Genomic DNA, 25,800 nt, shown 5'->3' with positions numbered 1-25,800 from the left:
CTCTTTAAATTTCTACCACCCTCGAATAATTACATAACCACGATGAAATTACACTCGTTGCTCGTGACTTCTTTGAATGCCCTTAAATGAAAAGAATGTACTAATGTTTACCCACATTATACTATTTATGTCAATTTCAGAGAATTAGATAGCCATTACTCACCTTATTTGATTTTTCCTCCACCCACAATTAATGCAACCCTAACTCCATATTTAATTTCACAACTGCACCAAAAAGTACAGCTGTAATTTTTTTTTTTTAAATAAATAAATTACAGAAGTAAGGTTTTTCTCGGGCTTGTGAGATATTAGGTAAAAGTGGGCCGCTTTTAATATGTTTCAATCAACACGAAGGCCCAAAATGCAATTAACATTTAATAGTATAAAGCCCAAAAATAAAACAAAATCACTAAATATACATAATGGCTTTTCTGTGATTTTGATTGCCTTTTTTTTTTCTTCTCTTTTTTTGAGTGAACTTTATTATATGATTTATATGATGATGCTGATTTTGAATTTGATTGGTATGACGGCGATGAGGCGGTCCGAACTGACATCTAAAATCGAAAACTTGAAAAGCCGAGGTCAAATGAACAAAACATGGTTTGACCGGAAAACCTAGGAACCAACGAACTGGTTAAAAAATCCGATTTCGGTCAAAACAAGTCAAACCACAAGTAGAATTAGTTATTTGTGACTGGATCTGAGCGAGCCTTGACGAGAGAATAGCTGTGGTTAGTAAGATCTGGTCGTGGGTGATTGAATCAGGATGGTGAATTCACGGATACGATCATAGGTGGTGGACTAGGGGTGACGGACGGACCTCGAGAAAAAAAAATGAGAATATATAAAGTGAAAACAAATGAATTATAGTATAATTGGAGGGGGGAAAAAAAGTATTTTTTGAATATTAAAAAATTAATAAAATACTAAATTAAAAAAACTCGATTGAACGGATTCGACCCTATCGAACAATGATCCAAATGGTCGTCCGGTTGTGACTACATTGATAATGAAAGGCCATCTTGATTCCAAGTTTCCAACATCATATATTAATTCCATCAGAAATCCAACCATAGTTTGAAAAAGAATTCTTAATTTCAACTTTAATTAGGTGAAGGTAGATGGACGATTCGCTTGTAGTTGTTTGAGCTAATTGTCAGTATACTAAATAAATTCTCTAGTTTATAATTAAAAAAATGATAATAAAATATTTTATTATTATTACTATCAATTATGAGTTTTTTTTATCCTTAAGTTGTAGTCTGTGAAGAGACAAAAGGACATGAAATATAATAATGGGAAGTTGCTGACAGAAATTGAAATTTAAATTTATAGTAAAAGACAATCTCAGGACACGTCTGAATGCAATAATGTTTTCAAGAATACATCTTTGATCACCGATTTGATGGGATTTTCACTTTTCAAATATAGTTTTACGGTACTTTGCACCCTCAAATTATAATTAATAGCACTTTACACCCCTAAAACGCAATAAATCATCCACAATGCACCCTTGTTGAGTTTTTTAAGTTAATAAAGGTAATTTAATATTTTTAGTGACATTTTGTAGAATGTCTAAATTCTATTTTTTTTTATATTCGTCAATGAATTCGAAACTAAAATATGCAAAAATAATAGTATATCTCATCAAGATACCTAATACTTTTATATATTAGAAAAATTCAAATCTTATTAATTAAAAAAAAAAAAGAATAAAAAATTGTTTACTATATACTTTTTTTTTATTAATAATGATAATTTGAATTTCCGTTAATCACGAAATAAAGAAAGCTCCAACTTGAATGGCTGAAAACAACCTTAACATATATAAACAAACACCAAATCCCATTTTCTCCAACTTTATTTCTTACCAATTCAAAACCTACTCATTTACTCAAACATTCAAATATTTTATTTCTTTTTTAAATTCACCGCAAATATTCTCGATTACGATCATCAAAAATGATTTACGGCGAAATCGCGATGATTTACGATATCAGCCTTATAATTCTCTCGGTAAGCATCATAGTTTTTGCAGTCACGCTTTGCGTCCTCTGCAAAAAGAAATCAGTAACCGAAGTTGAGGAGGAGGAAGAAGAAGAAGAAGAAGAAACTGTTCGGGTTGCTAAGGTTTCCGCAACCGCATACCCGTTAACGGAAATTGATGTCGCCACAGACGGCTTCAACAGCCGCAGAATCATCGGAAAAGGGAGGTTGGGCACCGTCTACGTGGCGGTGATGCGGCCGAAAGGAGAGCTGGTGGCGGTGAAGAGAATCCACCCACGGCTTGTGTTGAATAATGCTGGATTTGGCTTCTCTTCCATACTAAAGTACCTCTCTTTAGCTGATCATCCGCACGTGGTTCCCATCACAGGTATTATTATTATATAAATGTACACGGGTATACGTATATATTGATTTTATTGCATTTAGTACCTTGTTATATCAAATTGCTAAAAAGGCCCCTGTATCGGTTATATTTTCTAAAAACACACCTTGTGAAGTAGTTTTTTTAGTGTAGGGCACATAAATGATGAGGTGTTAGGGGTAAAAAGTTTAAAGTATGGGGAGATTTTTGTTAATATCTTACTTTTAACAATTAGATTAAGCAAAATTAGGGATGGAAATCGGAACTAAAATTTCGATTCCAATCCAATTGTTTTCAATTATGGAACAATATTTTTTATTCCGAATTCTGAAAATTATGATTCCAATTTTTCGGATTTTTTTGGATTCAAATTGAAATATTTATGAGATTTCAATTTCTCATGTGATTTTAATTTCGTAAAATAATTCAAAAAAAATTGATTTTTTTCCCGAAAATTGCACATACTGTTATATTTTAGGTGACTGAAATACTGAAAACTTCCGAATTTCTGATCCAAAAATTTCCGGTTTTATAACATTTTTTTTTCATTCCAATTTGCGGAATTCGAATTTAGATTTTCCGATTTCGTTGGAACAAAATTAGAATTATTTTTTCAGTTTCGAAATGTTTTTTGAAAAATTCAAAAAGTTATAATTCCGATCACATCCCTCCGATATCGACACCTAATTAACATAATACAAGAAACCCTGTATTTAATCGTCCAAACAATATATTAATTTTACAGAGTTACTAATGTTTCGACTTGTTTGAGACCTAGGGTTTTCCGAGGGTCCAGGAGAAAGAATCATAGTAATGGAATTCGGAGGAATGCTGAGCCTCGATTTCTACCTTCACCAGAATCCCGACGGTGGGGCGCTTCTCGACTGGAGCCGCCGCCTGCGGATCGCCGCGGGCGCCGCCCGAGGACTAGAGTACCTCCACAAAGTGGCGTCTCCGCCCGTGATTCACGGCTGCGTGAAGCCGTCAAACATACTAGTGGACGTAAAATTCTGCGCAAGGCTATGCGACTACGGGCTGCATTTCCTTGCGTCGCAAGAAAGGCAAGGGCTCGTGGGGTACGTGGACGAAGAGTATTGGTTGAACAAAAGTGGTGCTTCCAAAGAGTGTGACGTGTTTGGATTAGGTGTGGTTTTGTTGGAATTGTTAAGTGGGAGAAGAAGTGATTATTATCAAGAAAATGTTATAAATATTGTCCAATGGGCATTGCCTTTGATTAAAGGGATGAAATTTAGTGAATTATTTGACCCAAGGCTTGCAATTCCATTCAATATTGAGCCACTTGTTAGATTGGCTAGGGTTGCTTTGGCTTGTGTTGGGAATTCTAGGCCTAATCGTCCTTGTATTGCACAAGTGGCTACCATTTTGACCAATTTAGAAATGGATTTATATTAATTATATTATTTCTTATTTATTCGGGTTTTTTTTCTTCATGATTAATACTCATTTTTAGGGACGGGATATGGGCTTTTTTTCCGATTCAAATCTTATACTCTGATGGTAAAGACTAGGTATCGCGTCGCGTCTCGTAATTTAGTTGAGATGATTGATTAGAATAAAGATGAATTTAAGCTAGCTAACTAATAAGGGTCTTAGTCATATTGACATAGGCGAATGGCAAAAAGGCCCATCAATGGGACTTAAATGCATTTTGATCCACAAAAAAACTGTCTCTCAATTAACCTCATCCCCATGTCTTTAGTCTAAAATACCCTCCATTATATAATTCTTATCAATTCCACCCATTATGCTCTAACTTCATTAATATTACACACTGACCCCTGATTTTCATAAATATATTCATTAACCCCCCAAATTTTTTTTTTAGAAAATAATTTTTTTCTGAAATGTTTTTTTTCCGGCCAAATTCCGGCGTTGACTTTTTTTTTTTTTTTTTTTTGAAAACTTTTTTTTTCCGGCCGGTCAACCACCTTTGACCGCCAGTCTCCGGCGTTGACTTTTTTTTTTTTTTTTTTCTTAGAAAAAAAATATTTTAATTAATATTACTATCTTGACTACTAAATTACTGTCTCAGACAGTAATATTACTGTTTGGGACAGTAATATTATGAATATTATTTTCCCAAACAGTAATATTATTGTCTAAGATAGTTAAATTACAGTAGGAGACAGTAATTTAGAAGTTAAGGCAGTAATATTAATTAAAATATTTTTTTTTAAGAAAAAAAAATCAATTAACAGTTAAATTACTGTCTCCGACAGTTAAATAACTGTTGGAGACAGTAATTTAGCAACGAATATAGTAATATTAATTAAAAATATTTTTTTAAGAATAAAAAAAAGTCAATTAACAGTTAAATTACTGTCTCCGACAGTTAAATAACTGCTGGAGACAGTAATTTAGCAACGAATACTGTAATATTAATTAAAATATTTTTTAAAAAAATCATTTAACAGTTAAATAACTAATGGAGACAGTAATTTAGTAGCAAAGACAATAATATTAATTAAAATATTTTTGAAGAAAAAAAAAGTCAATTTAAAGTTAAATTCCTGTCTCCGACAGTTAAATAACTGCCGGAGACAGTAATTTAGCAGCCATGACAGTAATATTAATTAAAATATTTTTTTTAATAAAAAACAAAATTATATAAAAAAAAAGTCAACGCTGGAGACGGTCAACTGGAAAAAAAATCTGGGGAAGAAAAGTTTTTCAAAAAAAAAAATAATAAATAAAAAAGTCAACGCCGGTCAACGGCGGCGACCGGCGGTCTCCGGTGGTGGCGGGTCAAAATTGGAGTCAAAATTGGAGTCAAAATCGAAATTAGGCTTAAAATTGGTTCATTGATGAAATTTGGCTAAATTGGGGTGTAAATCAAGAAATTGAAGTTGAATTGAGTTTCAATGAATTGTGAGTAATTTTGGTATATATAAAAGGATTTTCCTTATTTGCAAATAAGTTTGAATGGACTGAGTTTATTTGAAAGCCAAAAAAGTTCGATGTCCCTCTTTTAATTAAGTGCCCTTGTCATGGCTGTTTGCCATTAACCCTATTGACATTATCAACACAATTAGGTTTAGCCATGAATTATTACACGGAGAGTAGGGAAGAAGGTTTGACTATGATTTTGATTTGTATTAAGGGATGACAAATTCAACAAGGGGAAAATAACCAATTAAATAGAGTGAAATCTTGATAAATTAATATTAAATAAACTAGTAATATCGTTTAAATAATAATTTCTTCAGATATTGATTAGATAAAAGATATATATTAGCTCGATGATTTAATATTTTGCTAGATTAATAAAATTTTACGAATCTTAATTATATTTAAATTTATAGATGTTTAACTGTATAATATAGCGCTATACGTCACTTAGAATCCAAAAGTCGTAGTTTGTTATTTTTAACATTCAAGACCTAAGTTTAACATGATGGATAAGTATATGAATTTGCGAGGAAATTGGTTGTGTTGTAGAAGTTTGGCGGTGGTTTGAGTAATGGGGCGGCGCCGGCGACTCAAATTAATTGTGCGAGCTGTGTTGTGGCCTGTGGGGGCCGGGTCACGAATTTATTTTCTTTTTTATTTTCTTTTTTTTAAATCTAAATTTTAGAATGAAAAGTAGTATATAACAATCAGTTGTATACATGGTAGTTAATCTCGCGATATATCGCGATATATATGGCGATACGGTACGGTTTCAATTAAAACGATACAACTCGGGCTTCGTATCGATTTTTCATAAATATCGGAAAATATCACGATATATCGTATCGTATCGCCGTATCGCGATACAATACGATATATACGATATTTATCCACCCAAAAAAAAAAGAAAAAAGAAAAAAAAAAGAAGGAAACTCAATCGGCTGCAAAAAAAAAAACGAATTTGAGCAATCTCTTCAACATCTCAAGATTCCCAAACCTAATTTTCACTCTTCTCTTCAATTTCTTCAACAATCCTCACAATATCTCAACTCTAATATTTAATTTCTATTGATTCTTTCGTTTTGTTTGAGATTCAACACCAATTGAAACGGGCTTGCGATCTACAACCCTATTTCTTCAAATTTTCGTTCAATCAGGGCTGGGTTTGTTCGTTTTTTGTCATGGGTTTGTTCAATTTGAGGTGGGCTCGTTGATTTGTGGTGATTGGTTCAAATTTCAGATTAGTTGGGGGGTGTTGTGCTATTTTCAGCATTGGTTGGGGTGTTTCTGCAACTTTCAGCATTGGTTGGGGGTGTTTCTGCAACTTTCAGCATTAATTGGGGTGTTTCTGCAACTTTCAGCATTAAATGGGGTTTGCTTGTACAATTTTCAGCATTGTTGGGGTGGTTCTTGCATTTTCCAGCATATTTTGGGTGGTTCTTATGTGTGTGTGTATATATATATATATATATATATATATATATATATATATATATATATATATATATATATATATATATATATATATATTTACCAGTTTAATAGTTGGTTAAATATCTTACGATACGATACGATAAACGATACGGTACGAGATGTGGAGCAAAACGATACGAGATATATTTACGATCCGATAACCATGGTTGTATATGATAAACCATTGATGTATAAATCACAAGTGAATGATATATTCAACTTTCAACAGTCCAAAATTAATCATTTGATTAATATACATAAGATAGCTAGATCAGTTTAATCACTAATTTGAACTAGAACTAATTTCTTCTTTAATGGGCTCGACGACTAACTCTACATTTTAGGCCCAAACAGTTGTTAAAGCCCAATAGATGAGTTACATCGGGCCTATGAATTTTGAAAGAAGAAAAAAGGTAAATTTTTAAAGTAAGCTGGCCCAAAAAATTGATCGTCTAAATTTAATTTTTTTTTTTTTTTTTTTTTTTTTTTTTTGATTAAGATCGTCTATTAACAATGAACAAAATTATGATAATTGGCAATAAAATTTGAAAAAAATGGTGAAAATTGATTTTTTTTTTAAATATGAAACATTTGCTCAAGAGACTTTGAAACCATGGTCGTAAACTTCTAGAAATCACGGCGATATCCAACAATTTATAGGGTTAAATAGTCAGCCGCAGAGCACACATACACCACTACTAGAAAATCGGGCTTTAATGACGCCTTAACGACACCTTATCATGACAGGCTTTAAAATGGGCCACAATAGGTATTCTATTGAGACGCCTCCACGGATACACATTTCTTTTTCCTTTTTAATTTCTTAAAAAATATATGTAATGACGCTTTTTAATAAATCGTCATAATATATTATTTCTATTAAGAAAAAATATTAATACCGTTCATTTGCGTAAAAAATAAATAAATCCTAGACTTAACCTATTAACAAATCTTTAAATTTAAGAATCCCCAAACAAAATTCCGCCGACTATTCTTCCGCCCTTTCCCCTCTCCTCACCAACGTGCAGTCTCCAATTTTAACTGCAATTTTGGTTTTTCTCCACCAAATTGCAGACTCCAATATTCCGTCAAAGAAGAAGATTATGTTCATTTTTGGGCAACAACAGGTTAGTGAATATTTCACATCAACAGGTTTGTGGAGATTTCATCGAGATAGATAGAACACTCAACACTGTATCTAATTTTGGATACGGATCGAAGAATCCTATTTTTATACTCTCTTGATTATTTCGGTTTTTGTTTTCTTCTTAGTTCGGTTTTTGTTTTCTTCTCAAAATTTTGTTCGTTGTGGTGTTTTCTGATCCCTACTTGTTGAAAGACCTTTTTAGGTTAGCAATTCTGCTTACCCCTTTTATAGTTTATCCCTAATTTTTTTTTTGAGTAAAGTTTATCCCTAATTTTAGTTGAATTTGTTACGCCGCAGTAAATCTGAGTGCACCATGAGGAAGAACCTCGATAATCGTTACCCCGCCGTAAGTTTTTTTTTTTCCCTTTCCGATTCCCCTTTTACCTTATTTGACTTTCCTTCTGTTGTTGCCTTTTTTTTTTTTTAACACTGGGTTTGAATTTTTCTTGAATTAAAAAGCTTAAAATTCAATATGTGCAACTTGTTTGTTTGGGGTTAATGAATTTTATTGATGGTAATATTCCTAGTCTATAGTTGATCTTAAATATTATAGATTTGCTGAGATGCATAGTAATATTTTACTATTTATTTAATTGCTTCTTGTATTCAATTTAGTTTCTATAATATATTTTTCCCATCTCCTAATGATTTATTAAATGCATTAAAGCTTAAGATAATGAATTTGTAAGATTGAGTGCTTCTTTCTGATTGTGATTATTGTTTGTGCAAATCTAATGGTTTTATTTTTAATAGTCGCATATTTGTTTGAGAAAATTAGTGTATCTTATTTGTATGGTAAAAAACTTTTCATGTTGGGCAATGTATAATGGTAACTATTATTGCTGTATTAACAATAAAATTTAAGGACATAGTTTAATGCTTGGATTTTTTAATGTTTGATGGTCATTAACCTACTTTGAGTATGTAGTGTTGGTAAGAGATGCTAAAACATCATAAGATGCTGCATGAACATGCTTGTATATTTTAATTACTTTAACATTAGTAGTTCGTATTTATAAGTACACATTCTAGTTTATTTGGCAGCATAAGGAACTTGAGGGGCTCACATGTATTCTACATGGTTTTACTTTTGTGCTTCTCTTTTATCGAGAAAGCAAACTTTGTTTATCGAGAGAATGCAGAAATGCAACTTGTTGTCGAATTAATGGTATGAATTTATCTTCTCTTTTAATCATAATCGAAGTTCAATTATCATCCAATAACTTATTTTAAATATGACTGTTCATTTTTTCTTGATTTATTTTATTCTTTTAATAGGTTGTCACAAAAGAAGGATTTTGATAGCAAGAGATTTGAGTTTCCACGATCGAGCTTCCAAGGTCTGATGCATGCATTCTTGGATGATTGTTTTGTTCTGGATAATATATTTAGGATCATATTGATGTTGTGGGTTACTTTGTAATATTTATAATGCTGTTGATTTTTGACCTCTAATGTTTTGAGGTGTGAATACAGTAAAGATGAAGGAGAGTTTGTATGTTGATGTTCTTTTTTAGGACAAATCAACAAATAAAATTGATATTCAGCTATATTAAGTCATTGATGTTTCTTCGTAATAGATAATGGTTTTTGATTGAATTGCTTTACATTTAATTGACTGTGCTGGTATAGTAGGCAAGTGAAAAACCAGAATATTATGATGGAATTTATCAACGCATTCGGGATATTTTATTCGTCACAGGAATGTCTGTTGCGACGGTTTCAAGTGTCACATATATAGGGAATTAAAGAAGTTGAAAAGACTTAACGTGACACCACTAGGCGTGACAAAAGTCCCTTTTGGAGACGAGTGATGGTGTCATTACAGCAGCGTTTTTATGACGGTACCAATGCGTCACAATAACCTATTACCACGGCCACCTATGTGACGCTTTGTCTAGGCGTCATAATAGCGAAAGCGTCACAATAGACTCTTTTGGTGACAATGTCCGGCGTCTCCATAGATGGTTTTTCTAGTAGTGCACGTGAGTATATGTATGAGTGATTTTGTGCAGATCAACGGTTAAAAATCACATAGTGAATTTTATCAGGTATAGAATCTAATTAATCAGTTGGAATTATTTATTTTGACGTGCAGTGATGTATGCAAACCCTCGCCCATACGTCAAAGTAAACCCTAATTCTAAAACTTGTTGGATAAGCTTTGCGATGCGTAGCTTCTATGGGAAGCTTATAATAGTAGTACACACATGCATGAAGTTGACAGCTAATTAATTATTTAATTAATTAAATTAAAGATACGAAAGAAAAACATATATGTATATAATTTAATGTCGGCTATGTTAATTTTATATTGGCCGTGAGAAAGAAGTAGTGATTTTCTACTCTTCATCTCTTCCTTTTATTTGCTAAGCACAATCGCCATATTTAACCCTACCCAGTCAACTAATTAATTAACCCCATAATTAATATAATTTTATTTTGACTTTTCAACAACTGGTCTTACTACCAATCCATGCACATCTATATATATACAGTTTCTTGGTCAAATAAGGCCAAAGAAGAGATCATAGTGTTTATATATATATATATATATAAGCAACTGTACTCAAATGGTAATAAATGTTTGGTAGCTTAAACTCATGAATATTGGGATTCATGTGTGTGTGTGTGTAAAGTGTGTGAAAGAGAGTTGCAAATTAACAAACGAGATCATAAGAAATTACGTATATGTATGTATGTATATATATATATACCAATTGCTTGGAAGGAGAAGTATACGCGAAGACAAAAACAAAAACAGTAAAATTAAAGAAAACTATATGTATAGCAGCAGGGTTTGGTTTAATTTACAGTGTTTGTTACTTTCATGTTATATTATTTGTTCTGTAAGTATATATCATATTTGTGTATATATATTTCTGTGTGTGTGTGTGTGTTTTTGAATAAGCTAATTAAATAGAACCTTTAGGTAGAGAGTAGACACTATATAGGTAAAACGTCTGTTAAAGAATCAGGTGTTGTCCCCATATCCACTCTTGCTACCTACCCCTTCATATATATAGTATATATATATATATATATATATATATATATATATATATATATATTTCTTCTTGCATGATTTAATCTAATTTGATGATGATCATTTAGTTAATTAGGATTAAGATACGTTGAGCCATCTTATCGGAGAAGTGCTGATTTTTTAAGTTATGTACTGCATGCACTAATCTTTTTAATACTTAATAGTCATCAGGGCCGGTTCTGAGGGGAGGCGAAGTAGGCGGTCGCCTAGGGCCCCCGGATTTTTGTAAAAAATTAGGGCCCCCAAATTTTTTTATACCCTTTATATATTAGTATTTATTAAAAAAAATTATGTTCGTTATATATATAATTATTGAGTTCCCTAATTCATAAATAGATAGTGATCAACGATTTTTACTTGTTTCTATAATTTCTCTGATTATGGGGCCCCCAATTAATAAATTTCTTGTGCATTAACTATTTATTTTTATATATTTACACTTATTTTAGTGCAATTCATTAACATCACTATATCAAAAATTTATAACCTTGCCTCTGGTTATATACCTTACAAAAACGAGTTAACATAGAGTTTATCATCCTTTTAGAAAAAAATGAATTTTAATGTAGATTCTAGAAGGGCCCCATTTTTCAACCATCTTCAAAACTCGCCTAGGGCCCCCAAAATCTCAGGAACGGCCATGATAGTCATGCATATCAAATAATATTAGTGAAAAAAGGTTGGGGTATTAAAGTAATTCTTGTACATGAAAGTGGTTGTGTGTAGAATACACATACACATAAGGAAAACCATACTTGACGTCCAAGCAACCCTAATTCTTTTTTTCACACCTCAACATGCACTAATCTTCATTTCCATTATATTCATTCTCTCTTGTTATTCTTCTCTCTAAAAGCTCTCAATATATATAATCAAGAAAAAACTCTCTCTCTCTCTCTCTCTCTCTCTAGTTATTACAACAGTACGGAAGAATATTAACACTACTGCAGTTCCTTGTCCAAACATCAAAGAACAAAGATCATTTGGTGAGCAAAAAAGGTGTTTCAGTTAAACACTTGGAACAGAAAATCATGCTCTTCCCTCTCTTCTAATTTATCTTTTTGTCCCCTTGTTTTTTTTCGTAATTAATTTGTTTCTTACGTATCAGTGAATATCTAGGGTTGTTCAGAATCGAAGAGGCCCCATTAATTTAATTGGGATGCGAATAAGAGCATCATCAGTACTATAGAATATGATCATGAATGATAATAGTAGAGAAGAAGAAGAAGATATGTTATCCCTCCAAATCGTCTCCAAAGAAAACTGCAGTATCGGTCAACAGCATAATACGTCCTCGTCTTCGTCGTCTATAATTTGCCCTTCATGTGGCAAAACCGTAATACTCCATGATCATAATCAGGTGCATGCATATGTGTATTCGATTTTCTTCATTTCTTATTGTGCATCAATATATAATGGATTTAATTATATTTATCTTTCTTTTTTTTTATATAATTAAAGACGGGGCTTCAAGATTTGCCGGGACTACCGGCTGGAGTGAAGTTCGATCCGTCGGATCAAGAAATTCTTCAACACTTGGAGGCAAAAGTGCTGTGTGATGCAGAGAAGCTGCATCCCCTTATTGATAAATTTATACCAACAATTGAGGGTGATAATGGTATTTGCTATACTCATCCAGAAAAGCTACCAGGTATATATATAATATTATATACAAATTAATTAGGTGGTTTATTTTTTAGTTCAATGTAATAGATCATGATAACGGATTGGAATGTACTTTCGATTTCGTACAAGCATAACCTAACTATATATAGTTAAAATATCATGTTTAATTAACCTTTTACTTTTCTTTAAACATATATATATATAGGAGTAAACAAGGAGGGGCAAGTGCGTCATTTCTTCCACAGGCCCTCAAAAGCCTATACAACCGGGACGAGAAAACGGAGAAAAGTGCACGCAGAAGCAGACGGAAGCGAAACAAGGTGGCACAAGACAGGCAAAACAAGACCTGTTTCGACACATTGTAACAATATCAGAGGCTATAAAAAAATACTCGTTCTCTACACAAACTACGGTAGACAAAGAAAACCCGAAAAGACAAATTGGGTTATGCACCAATACCACTTAGGTGATAACGAAGAGGAGAAAGAAGGCGAACTGGTGGTCTCTAAAGTTTTCTACCAAACACAGCCTAGGCAATGTGGATCATCAAACATCGTTAAAGAGGCAATTATTGACCGAAGCTGTTTCGAAAAAACCGCAGGTTTTGTGGGATACTATAATAATAACAATAATCCATCCTTTATCTCTTACAACGAAGAGGGGCAAAACACCAACAAAGACAGGGCATCTACGATGATTCCGAATTTGGTTGATGGATCATCTTTTATTCATTTGCCTTCAAATGCAAGCAAAGGTAAATAAGGCATATATACATCATTATTTATTTTATCGATATAGGCAAAAACGATGTCTTACTAGGTTAACAGTGATTTATTCGTGTTCGTGAAAATAAAACAAAAGACTGAGGAAAATGTAATGCAATAAATGGTATAGTAGTTAAAATTTTCGTTGGTAGTTAGTTATTTAATACTTAAGTCTTTACTAATTTATACTTTTTACTGATCAATCCAAAGTCCAAAAATGCAATTCAATCTAAGTCCCACAAAATGGTAACAGTGTTAAATGCAATTCAATCATCACCACAAAAAGATCATAATACATAACCCATAAATAAAAGAAAAAGAAATCCTAAGCCCCAACAAACAACTAGCATTCTCCGTAATACACCTACTACTGTCAAGCCGAATAAAAGCAACTTCCAAACTTACTTCACCTCACTCAACCCTAATAACGAAAATATTAAGCTCAACTTCTCCCAGACCAATATTCCAAGTTTCAACGTCAACGCTAACTGAAAGGCGTTTAAGAAAATTTTCTACCCGATCGAGAGAACACTTTACACGGTCTAGGGAATACGCTTTTAAATACAAACACAAGACTTACACATAAGTTATCCTCATTTCTTGAGAATGCATCTCTCATACAGAGCTAGAATGTCCTTTTTGTTGGGATTCCTCAACTGCAACAGCTCAGCGCCGAAATTATGATTGGTTAGCTCCTGCTTCAGTTTCTGTACCGTAAATCGAGCATAGTCCTCCGTATTAGTCTGCTGGCTATTGGTGGTTTGCTCGTCACCTCTAAAAATTGAACCACCATCTTCAGGGGAGCTGATCTTCATAGGGCTGGTTGTACTCTTTGACCTTTTGTTTCCTCTGGGTACTCTGTCACTATTTATGCCAGTGTCGTGCACTGAATCAATACCCATTTCATAGTCATCTGTTCTACCACGTTTGGCAGTGGAAGCACTCCTTAGTTTACTGTCTAAATTCGTTTTGTCGCCATATCGAAGGGCGTTCAGTTCTTGAGAAAGGTCGTCAAGCTTTTTCTGAGTGACCAGTAGCTGAACCGAGAGGGACTCGGCCCTAGTACTAGCTTCTGCGTGGGCCGCACGTTCACTGTCCAATAACTTCTCGAGTACCTGAACGGTATCTTTCCTCTGGCTGTTGTTGGACTGGAAAAACGAGTCGATTTCTTTTTCTCTTTCTTTCACTTGCGCCTCCAAAATTTCCACCTTAGACAAGGCATCCCTTTCGACTATTTTGTACCTCTCCACTTCATTAGCTAAATCAGCTTTTTCCCTCTCCAAAGTTTCGGATTGCCTCACGGCTCTCTCAATTTGTGCTAATCTTTCCATTGCCACACGCTGAAACTCGTTTTTTTCCTTTTGGGCAGAGACTGCTTCTGATCTGGCTGCATCGGCCAATTCGGTTGCTCTTTTAGCCTCTTTCTCAGCTGCTTTATACCTTTCCTGGATTTCCTCAAATCTGTTGAACTGAGATTGGTACTTCTGCTCCAGATGTATCTTCTCTTGTTCCAGGATTCTTGCTTTGCTCTCAGCAGAAAGAGCCGTAGAATGTGCTTTTTCTACCTTCTCACCTAACTCCTTAATTTCAAGTTTTAATTTTGATGTCTCCAGATCATAGTTCTTGACCTTTGATTCAGCAGCCTGCATACAGAAACAAAACAAACCAGTAAAGATATACATCAAATGAAACACTGATAAATATGCATACAAGAAAATGGTCTGCTATTTTATCCTTATTAACACCATTCTTGAACAAATATCCCAACTTTAGAATGTACTCCTGTAACATTTCAGTATGATGTTTTCACAGTTCAACTTATCATTAATCATTAATGTTCTGCAAGCTTCTCTACGGGAATCTTAACACCGTCGCATGACTGCCCCAAAAGTGTCAATTTTATTATCTATCAATTAATACAAACGAAATCAACTGATGAAATTGGAGTAGCTGAGAGAACTAGGTCCCTGAGCAACGGAAAAGCTATAGTAGGCTGGCAAATTTGCATAAAGCAGTAGCACATAGATAAGATAATGGTGTTGTTACACAATTGTGATTACTTTTTGCCCAAATCTCACCTTCAATTCTACACGCAAAGTTGTCACACGCTGTTCAGCTTGCTCAATTATTGAGGCCTTTTCCTTTATTTCATCCTCCTGCAGCATCATACACGTAGTACAGTAAATTAACTCATCGTACATTCAAATAGTCAATGGAGTCTATGTAAACTATTTGTAGGGATATATATATATATATATATATATATATATATATATATATATATATATATATATATATATATATATATATATATATATATATATGATTTGAGCAAGCAACGAGAGAGAGATTTGCACCTTTTCTGCAAGAGTGCTAGAGAATTCTTCTCTTAGAGCAGCTTCTTTTGATTGTGTTTGATAATTTGAGCGCTCTTGGATTGCAGCAGCCTTCTCGAGAGCATTTTTCGCTTCTCTGACAGCAATGTCATATTTACGCTTCCACTCCTCCGCCTCTTCACGAGCAGATTGAGCTTTCTCCTGAGCTGCTGCTAGTCTTGCTTCAGCAGCGGAACTCTTGGATTTGAGTATCGCCACTTCTTCACTAGACTGCTCTTCCACAGCCTTCTGCCTTGAAAAAAGCAACTCATATTTCCTTTTCCAATCCGCAGACTCCTGCTTTGCAGTATCAAGTGTTTTTGACAAGTTGGAGGATTTTTCTTCCAAAGAAGTACATTTTTTCTGCAAATTGGATATACGACCCATATGTTCCTCTGCAAGCTTCGTCTTGTCATTAATAGCATCTTCATATCGCTTCAAATACTCAGATTTATACTTCTCACTCACTTCCAGTTGTTTGTTAAGAAAACCCATCTTGTCTTCGATTGACCGACATTTCAGAGCAAGAGTACTCTTTTCAGTTCCAATCTGGTCTATTTGTTTCTTGATGAAATCGAGGAGGGGACCTTCCAAACTGGAAACACCAGATACCATTAAATACAAATCCTGGGAGCAAATATACATATGATAAATGGTCAGTAACCACATACATACCTTTGCCGTAGGAAGGAAACTGCTTTTCGCCACTTCTCAGGTCCATGACACGTAGCTTCATAGTTGGACAAGAGCCCATCAAGAACCTGCAAGAGTGTAAGAATGTCACTTTTCCAGGGAAGTCCTAATCCAAGGAAAAAAAAACACCGACGTCTCCACAAAATATTACTTAGCAAACTTAGAATAAGATCAAGTTTTCAGAAGCAGAACATCTTCAACAATTGAGACTTGCCTTTAGAACAGTGTCTATTTTTGCATCAGGAGCATGACAAGCCATTCTCAGCTCCTTCTCCATATTTTCTATTGTATTTGTACATTGCAGATAGGCCTCCCTAAAAGAATCCTTTTTAATATCCTGCAATCAACATCCAAACGTACATCAATAGCTGTAAAAGAGTAAAAGGAAAAAGTATCCATTAAGATGATTTTTTTACTGCATTTCTATGAAGCAAAATTTTAAAGTTTTATTAATTCTACATCTTCACAACTTGGGATATGATCAAGCTGCAACTGAATGGGATGTGAATAGAGCATGTGAATTCTCTTTTTTCTATTGACAGACAATGAGGTCTTCCAAACCCTCTTATAAGTTTCAATATCAGAGGAATGCATGATGGACAAGACGGTTTGGTAAAAAACAAACTCCAAATACTTTATTTTGTTGGAGAGTGGGGAGAACAAAAGCAATTCGGGAAAATAAGAAATATAAGATTAATAGAAATGTCTCCCCACAATATGTGGTAGGCTAAATAGTAAACTATCTACCAATAAATGAAGATTTTGAGGAAACAATTACCTCAAATGCCTTTTTCATGAAATCCTGAAGGCGCTTTTCATACTTTTGTCTGATTAAACCAGCACCTACAGCATTAGCATTAAATGTGGCCATCGACTTCCGGACCGCATCTTCATTTTCCTCTCTTAGGGCAGCCTACAAGATCCCCAAATTTAGCAAAAAATCAAAATATGTCAACACCTACAACAGATGCAGGAACTTACTTCCTCTGGAGGTTTTGAACGGTCAAAAGAAGCCATGTAAACTTCAGCACCCAATTCATATGCTTTCTGACATTCAGCTTCCTCAACACTCTGAAACCAAAAAAAAAGATGAGGACGAAAAATTATTTGAGATTGAGGCATATATTCAGATGAGTAAATTTCCTATGGTATCACCAGACTGACATCATGACCTCACCTCGTGGCATTAAGCAGACAAGAGGTGGGGGGATAATTAAAATTCATTCCTAGGTTTCGAAGCAAAAGGAGGTGATTCTTTTTAATATATATCATTCAACAAATTTTCTGGTTATTCTGTTTTGGATAGTAGAGCATTATTAATAACTATCGGAGAGCTCGTAAGAAGGAAGGCTTTCGACGCAAATTAAAAAAAGTGAAGCAGAAGAAGCCAATATGCGTCGAGCCATAGACATATATAAGGCATGCTAACCTGCCATGAAGATGTTATTGTAGGCACTGCCCCATTATTAAGAGCATCTAGAAACGATTGAGTAATACGAGCAAGAATGGGTCCTGTCATCACTGTTGCTCCCATTTGCTTTGGCCTTGTCCTCTCAAAGACGAATCTTGTCAAAGAATCCAAACCAGATTTAAATTCTGGCCTTAATTTGTCTGGCTGCATGTTAATTATTAATCATGATAAGCCAAGAAGCAGTGATAACAAAAATGACAGCACAAAGTAGCATAAAAATATATTTAAATGTTTGAAGCAACAACTGACATTAATCTGATCAAGTCGTTGAAGATCGTTCTCGTTGCTCAAGGGCCTCACAAGTGTGTAGCATTCTCTATCTGGAAAAAGTGCTCGAATGGACTCCCGAATCTAGTCAACATTTTCAATCAGCAAAGTATCAATAAACGTTTAATTCAATCAAAGAACAGTATGGATCAACTCCAATACCGCTAATAATACATTAATATAGATTCCCTAATGAGAAAGGAAAAGAAACAAATAAAACCTCATTTTTTGCAGCTACATCCCTACCGCCTCCCTGAACCGGTCTCAAAGCAAGCTCTAGGTAGTCACGCGGTGTAATTTTGCGATTGTCCTCCACTAAATCTAGATAAAAGTCCTGCAAGTACGCATTTTACAATTAGTTTGTTTGATCCAAGAAGACACGCAGATTGTATTCCAAATAGTTGATGTTTTCTACTCCAAGCAAAAACAGAATTGTACACCAGCAGGAACATTAGCATAGTATGAATATTAATTACCCTCAGAAGCCACACAAAGATTGGGGAGAACTGCCCGAGCTCCGAAGCTGTACTCCTACCACCAGAAGCTCTTACACGAATATGCTTGGTCATCTCGGTCACAAGGGAGAGGCGATCTAGCGCAGCCTCGTCAATACCACCCATCTAAACCAAATATCAAGGAACTGGTTAACTATTTCTTTTCGTATCAACTATTATATAACAATACCATAAGAAATGCCATAACACTAACATCACTAACTTGACCAGGGGATCACCAGAAGAAAAGAAAAAAAAAAAAAAAAAAGAGACGGTCACAGCTTATGACAAGAAACATCAACATTTACAACTACTTGACATTAAATGGAAGTTTTTGAGATTTTTGTACCTGGTTGTATACAAACATGCTTGATAAAAGAACCGCCAATGAGAATATCTGTGTGCTGTATGTTCCCTGTCAAATAGTATATAAAATAAAATAAGTGAGAATAAGAAACAAAAATTGCAAAAAGATATCATACATGGAGGATGGAACATTGGTGTCAGATGATGAACTAAATGTAAACATTATTATGAGTGCATGAGTTACAAATGACCGAGAAAGGAAGCGAGACTAAGGTAGAGCGCCTATTCACCAAATAAAGGATGGTAACTGTCATATTAACTAGGAATACAAGAAAAGAACCTCACCGTTTGGTCATAAGCATCAATTCCTTCTGAGTCCAACAGTAAGAGACTGTACTCTGTTCCATCAAGTGCAGTTCTACTTATTGGGGTACTCCACAACCAAAGACCTTTGGTACAGGGACGATGCGTTGAGGCCACTTGAAATCCACTGCTCCTTCCAAGAAGCTGCAAATATATATATTTAGAACTCTGATATGGGATATTTAAAATAGCTCCAAATAAAAATTTCAAATGTTTCTCACTAAATGTTTGTTTTGATGCAAAAGGCAACAATTTCTTCAATTAATGTATATCTAAAAGGTGTTGAAACAAAAACATTTGAGTCGCGAGCTTGTTTCTCATCGTAGTATACAAAAAGTAGAAATGGACCAATAAGTGTTAAAGAACCTACTCTGAGCAAGAAACAAGTTAGCACAAAAGAATCAAGAAATGATGCACAATTTGATAGAGTGCTTAATCCTTGAATAGAGTGCTCGGTAGGAACCTTAAGCTAAAGATATCATTGGCTTCTGCTGTTTTTAACAAGATATCAAGACCAACATTTGATAAAGGAAATTCATCATCTAAAGAGCCAAGCTAAAATGTAGCAATCAAGGAACATATAAGAGTGATTTGTTGTACTAGTTAAATTTGCGATGATTAAAAGAGAAAGGAAAAAAGAAGATTGCACATGACAATTTTTAATTGACTCAGTATAGCTTCCATTAAACAATGTATAAAGAATACGACTCCGTTGTCAGCAGTCTATCTAACATCCTGATTTTGCATTAATCCATGAGGTCCACAAAAATGTTAACCACATATAAAAAATCCTATATCCAATTCAAAGGCTAATTAAAGACTTCGGAAATCGAAGTAGCAAGTTCTTGACTTATTTGTAACAGCTCTTGTTATTTCTTTTCTTGACTTATTTGTAACAGCTCTTGTTATTTCTTTAACCATAAGACTTCACCACTCCACCCCCACCAAAAGAAAAAGATCCCACTCTTACTCACTGTTTTGTGGCCGAAAGCGCCCAAAGTTCGCCACTCACCAGGTATTAAGCCAAAACCCTAATTTCGTTCGAAACTAATGCACAAACGAAGCTAGTCGAGTACATACAGATTATTGAAGAAGTCAATCGAAAATCATTATCGCTCACACAATTGTATAGTATAACCGAAACCCTAGAGGACCAAATTCACTAACAAAAAAAATCCAACTTATTTTCACAAATATACCTGATTTAGTATATAGCTCTTCCCTTGACGAGCGCGACCGCACACGGAAACCACACCGACCGGCTGCTTCACCAACTGAAGCAGCGCCACCGCCTCGGGATCCATATGAAACTTCCCCTTCTCGTCGGAATACACCAGGCGTATGGGGCGTGCCGGCCCCGCTGACATATTGGGCGAAGGCGCCGGAAGTGGAGTCGACGGAGGCGCCGTCTGCGGAGAGCCTTCGGCGGAGCCCCTGCCGAAAAGTCTCATCATATTTACAGAGGTTTTGCTCTTAATTTCTCGATTTTCTTTTTCAGGGAGAGAAAAGATCAAAGGTTTGGTAGAGAGAGAGTGCTATCTTTTTTAAATAGGGGAGAGGGAAAAGAAAGGAAAGAAAATAATAATAATAAAAATAGGCTTAGATGGAAGTAGGGAAATTACGATTTTGTACATCTAAAGATTGATGAAAGAAGGGTATTTATGGAAATTATTGACAGCTTGGCTCCGAAGTAACTATAGAGCCTCTGACTACGGTTTAATATGGGCTTTCCAAATTTAAATGCTATAACCTCAATAATATACGATGAGTGTAGATTTAAGGTAATAATTCTTTGATTTTTAATATTTATTATTCTAATATAAAAATTTGACTTGAAATAAACTATGTAGTCAATAATAAAGATATACATAATTAAATTAATATGGTTTAGGCCCATAATTAAGCTTCAATGGGCTACAAAATATAGAATTGTGCCTTTGCTAATTAATTATTCCTTGATCTTAAACAGGGCTTACCGTTATTGGGCTTGGGGGCCCATGTAATGAAATTGGGCCTTAAAATTCAAAATAATCTTGGTGAATATTAAAGGTGATTCTTAATTATTAGTATTATTTTACTAATCACATTTCTTAAGTTCATTTAGAGTTTTTCTTTGGTAACTCGAACATCAGCAGCGTTTTCGCCGGACGACGCATCGACACAATCCACGCATAATTTAGAAGAGTATTACGAGCATTGTTATTAAAGATTATTCTACGTGTGTCGAGTGAATCAAATTCTTAACCAAATCATATATAACCAGAATATTAGAAAGAAAAATCATGCTAAGTAAAAAAGCATTTCTCGATATATAAATTATGCGGTAGTCTATCACTAAGTATGATTAAAGAAGAAATAAACAATTGAAAATGGAGATTAATGAGTTGAACAACTAAATAAAATCCACTTGTTATATATTATATAATGACAGCTTGAAACACTGTGAAGTTGTATTAAGGGGAAGAACTTAAAAACTTTGCATATAAGTACATGCATTTCCAGGTTTTTTATTTCGTCTAAAGTAAAATCGAGAGTTGGAGAATTTTCACCGAAATCAAGTCAACGTGACGGGTGGTAAAACTAAATATACTAATGTCGATTAACTTAGATAAAATGTGTCATATGTTCGATGATATGTTGCCAAATACATCTAACCCCATAATCGAAATATAGAAATTCAACTCTAATTAAAAGTCTATGCGGTGGGACCCACTATCTAACCAATCGTCGACGTCGAGATGACATGGTTTTGTTCGTATGCTCCGTCGTTTTGCATGTGTTACAGTGATTTGATTTTACTATAGGGTCCTCAACTTCTAATCCATTGAATTGATATTTTCTCAATAAATCATGGAAATAAATAAATAAATAAAAATGTAAGATGATGAACTAAATTCAAATTCAAAACCTAGACTTTGAGATTTAAGAAAAAAAATGGCGATTGACCAATGACAGTCGCGGGTTCATTTATTGTCGGCGCGACGATTCTAGTAGTTCATCAGCTTTAATTAAAATCACTGTTTTCATTAATTGCATGACTAATTGTATAATTAGTGGCGTACTTATCCTTTGAAGTTTGAATTTATTTATTTAATAATTATATACTTTATTTTTCATCGAAAAATTGTCATAAGTACGTAGGCCAATCCCACTTGATGAACTTGTTCATGTACGATAATGACATGACACCAAGATTTCTTTCTCAAGTCGTCATTGCATTTAATACATATAGCCCCATATATAAATATCACAATATCAAATTCCAAAATAATAATAATAATAATTAGGCCAAAAATGGAAGAATTATTCCAATACACGGAAACCCAGAAACACCAAACAATTACAAAATCACGCAAGAAAAGGCTGACTGAAAACCAGGTGAGGCTATTGGAATCCAATTTCAGCTCCAACAACAAGCTCGAACCGGACCGGAAATGCCAGCTGGCAGCGGAGCTGGGGGTCCCACCTAGACAGGTGTCGATTTGGTACCAGAATAAGCGTGCTCGCGACAAGGCTCAGAGCCTCGAGATCGACCACGGGAATTTGCAGCTGCGGCTTGAAAGCGTGCTGGCTGATAATGCGAGACTTAAGGGACAGGTGGCAATGCTTAAAGACGAGTTGAACAGAATCCAAAGCGCTTTCGTCACTCCTTTCAATAATATTGATGTTGTTGATCAGAAACACGATTTAGAGAGGTGGTTGATTAACGATTCTTTGGTCGGTGGTGGAGCTCCGTTTGTTGCACCGCCGGGTATGGATATGGTTTCTGATTTGGTTAGGCGATGACTCGATCGATTCAGATTGTATATTTATGGTTGCCCTTAATTAATTCGCATGCATGTGCTAATGGTGTTTTAAATTTTAATTAATTTTTTAGTTACTAGTATTAAGAAAATTAAATAATTTGCAATATATGTGGAAAAACTTATGTGAATATTAGCTAATTTTTTTGAATTGCAAAACAAAATGTGTATTTCTTTTAACAATTTAAGTTGTTTTTATTTCATATTTTTTTTGTTTGTTGTCTATTATTTCTGTTTCATTTTAATCTTATTAGTCTTCAAATATTTGACATCCTGTGATTTGATTTCAAGTAAGCAAGGTCGTAAAAAGCGGAAGAGTGGGAGGTGGTTAGGCGCCGCCTTATGGTAGTGATTAATCGGTTACAAATCGAAAATAAAACATTTTTTAAAAAATTGAATGCAATATATTTCTAGATATGTTATTTGTTAGTACTCAAAATATTATATATAAAAATATTTAAATATATTTCTACCCCTATCATTTATATATTTTAGGATTTAAAAAAAAAAACCTAAAATTTGAAAATAGATTTTTATCACCAAAGTTTGACATGATCCAACGTATGACCGCCTCACATACCAAAATTTATTATTTTCAAACATTTACACATAAAATCGTAACAGTATCGGCCGCCTCCATCTCGACGATCAATTAATCAGCCGCATTAGACAATTGTGACAACACTCCAAGTAAAGTAAGAAGGTCGAATTTATTTGGGTTTAATATGTTGTAAGGAAGTTATAAGATTATCTTTTTTTTAATAACGAACAAGATTTCAGATTTATACAAAATTGATCTTTGTTTTATACAAAGCCCATTAAAACATTACTAGGATGATGGATTTGGGCTAATCTTTTGAAAACATCTTATTTAATTAGTATGGACCAATCCCTTATTAGCCCAATGGACGGTCAATTGTTATTTCCAATTCCCACCCAAGTTTGAAATTTAATTCCCTAAGATGGGGAGTGGGGACCAATCGGGTTGATGCTGACGTCAGCAACTTCGTCATCATAACTAACTGCGTCCATCTAGTTGACAAGACGACAAAAAGATTTTTAGGGGATGTTTACTGTTTGGCATTAGAGAATTAAGAAAACGAAAATAAAAAAAATAAAAAAAATAAAAGTGTGTAAACACGCGTTTGTGGATTTTTTAGGCGTTAAATGCTCTATTATTATGATTGAGATATTCATAGTGGGACATTTTGTTAATACTTATTTTAGGCGTGTTGAGTGGTGACTTTTGATTAGTAATTTCACCGTTTCATTCAAAATACAGACACCAATATTTTCGATTTACCTTCACCGGAAAATTCTGGGATGTTTGGTTATATATGTTTCCAATGAGAATTTCTAGTTTTCAGAATTTCTGATGGAAAAAGTAGATTATTGGTTTTTGTGTAAACAATGGGAATATGTTTGGATGAACGGTATTTTTTGTTTTATGTAGATGTAGAAATGAGAATATGTTTGGTTGTGGTGAATTTTCTCTACGAAAGTACGTGCAAAAGTACAATATAATGATTGAAGATGATATGATAGTGATTATTATTATTATTATTATTATTATTATTATTATTATTATTATTATTAGTAGTAGTAGTAGTAGTAGTAGTAGTAGTACTTAGTAGTAGTAGATAGAGAAATTGAGAGGAAAGAGAGTGTAGATATTAATGAGGAGAGAGAAATGAGTTGATGAAATAATAATAATAGTAGGTTTGAAAATTGAAAAAGTATGAATAGTATATTTTCAATATAAATTTGATAAGAAAAAAATAGTATTTTCTGGATAAAATTATGAAACAAACATGATCTCGATTTTATGAGTGGTATAGAACTGAAAATTCTTTTTGGAAATGAAACCAAACATCACCTCTATATCTACCTCTACTCACTACTGATTACTGAATGTACTCACCAAAGCGTACGTAGCTAACCTGATGTAAGTAACCCCCTCAATCACTCGTAAGTTAGAATTTTAAAACTTTGAGGATTTCAATATTTAGAACACAAATTTTCATTGAAAATTGGATTTCTCTTTCTATATATATATATATATATATTTTAATTGCATCAATAAAACCTTTACCACGTTTCAATTACCGAAATATCTTACAATGTGTGTTAATTTGGTACAAGTCAAGTTGCCATTGAGATACATACAATGTGTGTTCAAGGGGCAAATTTAGGTTTACCTCAATTTTTGAGATACACAAGTCACCACGAGATCCATATATAAATATAAATATAATACATATATACTTGACCAATTCAAGAACCATTTTTTTTTCCCTTTCAATACATTATTATTTCAAGTGGAGCAATAATTGCAAACAAAGAGGGTATATATTATCGATGTTATATTGTCTTAGATTTGACGACGATGATGATAATAAATAATTAGATAAGGATGATTTTTTTTTTTTAATTATTATAATCCTTTTGTTTTGCAAGAAAATTTGAAGCCAATCAAAAACCGAACCCTGATTAAACGAAATTGTGCTATCTTACTTAAACAATCAAAAATAAGAACCATTATTTTTCTTAATTATATTGATGCGAACAAGTCGAGGAGGACATACATCGCCGGAGAAAACAATAAAATAAAATCTTTTGGGACCCTGTGGGCGAGGGGTATCGTTTTTGTGCAAGAAAAGAAGATCAATAATTAATATTCAACAGTTCTAA

At 33.9% G+C, this 25,800-nt stretch overlaps 4 protein-coding genes and 1 long non-coding RNA gene across 7 annotated transcripts; 4 read left to right on the top strand and 1 right to left on the bottom strand.

Moving 5' to 3' along the window:
- Positions 1 to 1,862: 1,862 nt before the first annotated feature.
- Positions 1,863 to 3,784, top strand: LOC105968376 (Protein kinase superfamily protein). Its single transcript, XM_088812235.1, has 2 exons — positions 1,863 to 2,377; positions 3,150 to 3,784. Exons 1-2 carry the CDS (start codon positions 1,966 to 1,968, stop codon positions 3,782 to 3,784), a joined length of 1,047 nt encoding a protein of 348 aa, XP_088668361.1. The 5' UTR covers positions 1,863 to 1,965.
- A 5,226-nt stretch (positions 3,785 to 9,010) lies between these two features.
- LOC148766017 (uncharacterized) lies at positions 9,011 to 9,478 on the top strand. Its single transcript, XR_016029081.1, has 2 exons — positions 9,011 to 9,069; positions 9,180 to 9,478. It is a non-coding gene; the product is annotated as an uncharacterized LOC148766017 (long non-coding RNA).
- A 2,284-nt stretch (positions 9,479 to 11,762) lies between these two features.
- On the top strand, positions 11,763 to 13,492 carry LOC105968737 (NAC domain-containing protein 73). 3 transcript variants are annotated; one of them, XM_088811612.1, is made up of 4 exons: positions 11,763 to 11,946; positions 12,056 to 12,307; positions 12,409 to 12,598; positions 12,779 to 13,492. In XM_088811612.1, exons 2-4 carry the CDS (start codon positions 12,140 to 12,142, stop codon positions 13,333 to 13,335), a joined length of 915 nt encoding a protein of 304 aa, XP_088667738.1. In that variant the 5' UTR covers positions 11,763 to 11,946; positions 12,056 to 12,139; the 3' UTR covers positions 13,336 to 13,492. The 3 variants fall into 3 exon arrangements, with proteins under 3 accessions (XP_088667738.1, XP_088667737.1, XP_012848851.2); XM_088811611.1 differs by having other exon boundaries at positions 11,768 to 11,933; XM_012993397.2 differs by having other exon boundaries at positions 11,829 to 11,933; positions 12,067 to 12,307.
- A 68-nt stretch (positions 13,493 to 13,560) lies between these two features.
- On the bottom strand, positions 13,561 to 21,012 carry LOC105968736 (Guanylate-binding family protein). Its single transcript, XM_012993395.2, has 14 exons — positions 20,506 to 21,012; positions 19,289 to 19,450; positions 18,987 to 19,052; positions 18,620 to 18,763; positions 18,364 to 18,477; positions 18,126 to 18,227; positions 17,835 to 18,020; positions 17,387 to 17,476; positions 17,184 to 17,318; positions 16,620 to 16,742; positions 16,388 to 16,473; positions 15,695 to 16,307; positions 15,416 to 15,493; positions 13,561 to 14,980 (listed from the first exon to the last, which is right to left on the bottom strand). Exons 1-14 carry the CDS (start codon positions 20,758 to 20,760, stop codon positions 13,931 to 13,933), a joined length of 3,204 nt encoding a protein of 1,067 aa, XP_012848849.1. The 5' UTR covers positions 20,761 to 21,012; the 3' UTR covers positions 13,561 to 13,930.
- A 1,566-nt stretch (positions 21,013 to 22,578) lies between these two features.
- LOC105968567 (homeobox-leucine zipper protein ATHB-52) lies at positions 22,579 to 23,312 on the top strand. Its single transcript, XM_012993196.2, has one exon. It carries the CDS (start codon positions 22,601 to 22,603, stop codon positions 23,090 to 23,092), a length of 492 nt encoding a protein of 163 aa, XP_012848650.2. The 5' UTR covers positions 22,579 to 22,600; the 3' UTR covers positions 23,093 to 23,312.
- The last annotated feature ends 2,488 nt before the right edge of the window (positions 23,313 to 25,800 follow it).

This window comes from Erythranthe guttata, chromosome 13 (assembly GCF_056151865.1).
Source record: "Erythranthe guttata isolate IM_541 chromosome 13, IM_541, whole genome shotgun sequence".
Taxonomy (NCBI): domain Eukaryota; kingdom Viridiplantae; phylum Streptophyta; class Magnoliopsida; order Lamiales; family Phrymaceae; genus Erythranthe; species Erythranthe guttata.
The sequence above is the reverse complement of the archived record's forward strand: the minus strand, read 5'-3'. Positions and strand labels throughout refer to the sequence as shown.

What these genes read in the sequence shown, in the direction of transcription:
- LOC105968736 (XM_012993395.2), bottom strand. Translation starts at nt 20,760, where the DNA reads ATGATGAGACTTTTCGGCAGGGGCTCCGCCGAAGGCTCTCCGCAGACG. An exon ending in TTGATGCTTATGACCAAACG is followed by an intron (nt 19,053 to 19,288) that starts GTGAGGTTCTTT and finishes ACTATTTGACAG; the next exon opens with GGAACATACAGCACACAGAT. An exon ending in AAATAGACACTGTTCTAAAG is followed by an intron (nt 16,474 to 16,619) that starts GCAAGTCTCAAT and finishes ACACTCTTGCAG; the next exon opens with GTTCTTGATGGGCTCTTGTC.
- LOC105968737 (XM_088811612.1), top strand. Translation starts at nt 12,140, where the DNA reads ATGATCATGAATGATAATAGTAGAGAAGAAGAAGAAGATATGTTATCC. An exon ending in TACTCCATGATCATAATCAG is followed by an intron (nt 12,308 to 12,408) that starts GTGCATGCATAT and finishes ATATAATTAAAG; the next exon opens with ACGGGGCTTCAAGATTTGCC. An exon ending in TCATCCAGAAAAGCTACCAG is followed by an intron (nt 12,599 to 12,778) that starts GTATATATATAA and finishes ATATATATATAG; the next exon opens with GAGTAAACAAGGAGGGGCAA.
- LOC105968567 (XM_012993196.2), top strand. Translation starts at nt 22,601, where the DNA reads ATGGAAGAATTATTCCAATACACGGAAACCCAGAAACACCAAACAATT.
- LOC105968376 (XM_088812235.1), top strand. Translation starts at nt 1,966, where the DNA reads ATGATTTACGGCGAAATCGCGATGATTTACGATATCAGCCTTATAATT. An exon ending in GCACGTGGTTCCCATCACAG is followed by an intron (nt 2,378 to 3,149) that starts GTATTATTATTA and finishes TTTGAGACCTAG; the next exon opens with GGTTTTCCGAGGGTCCAGGA.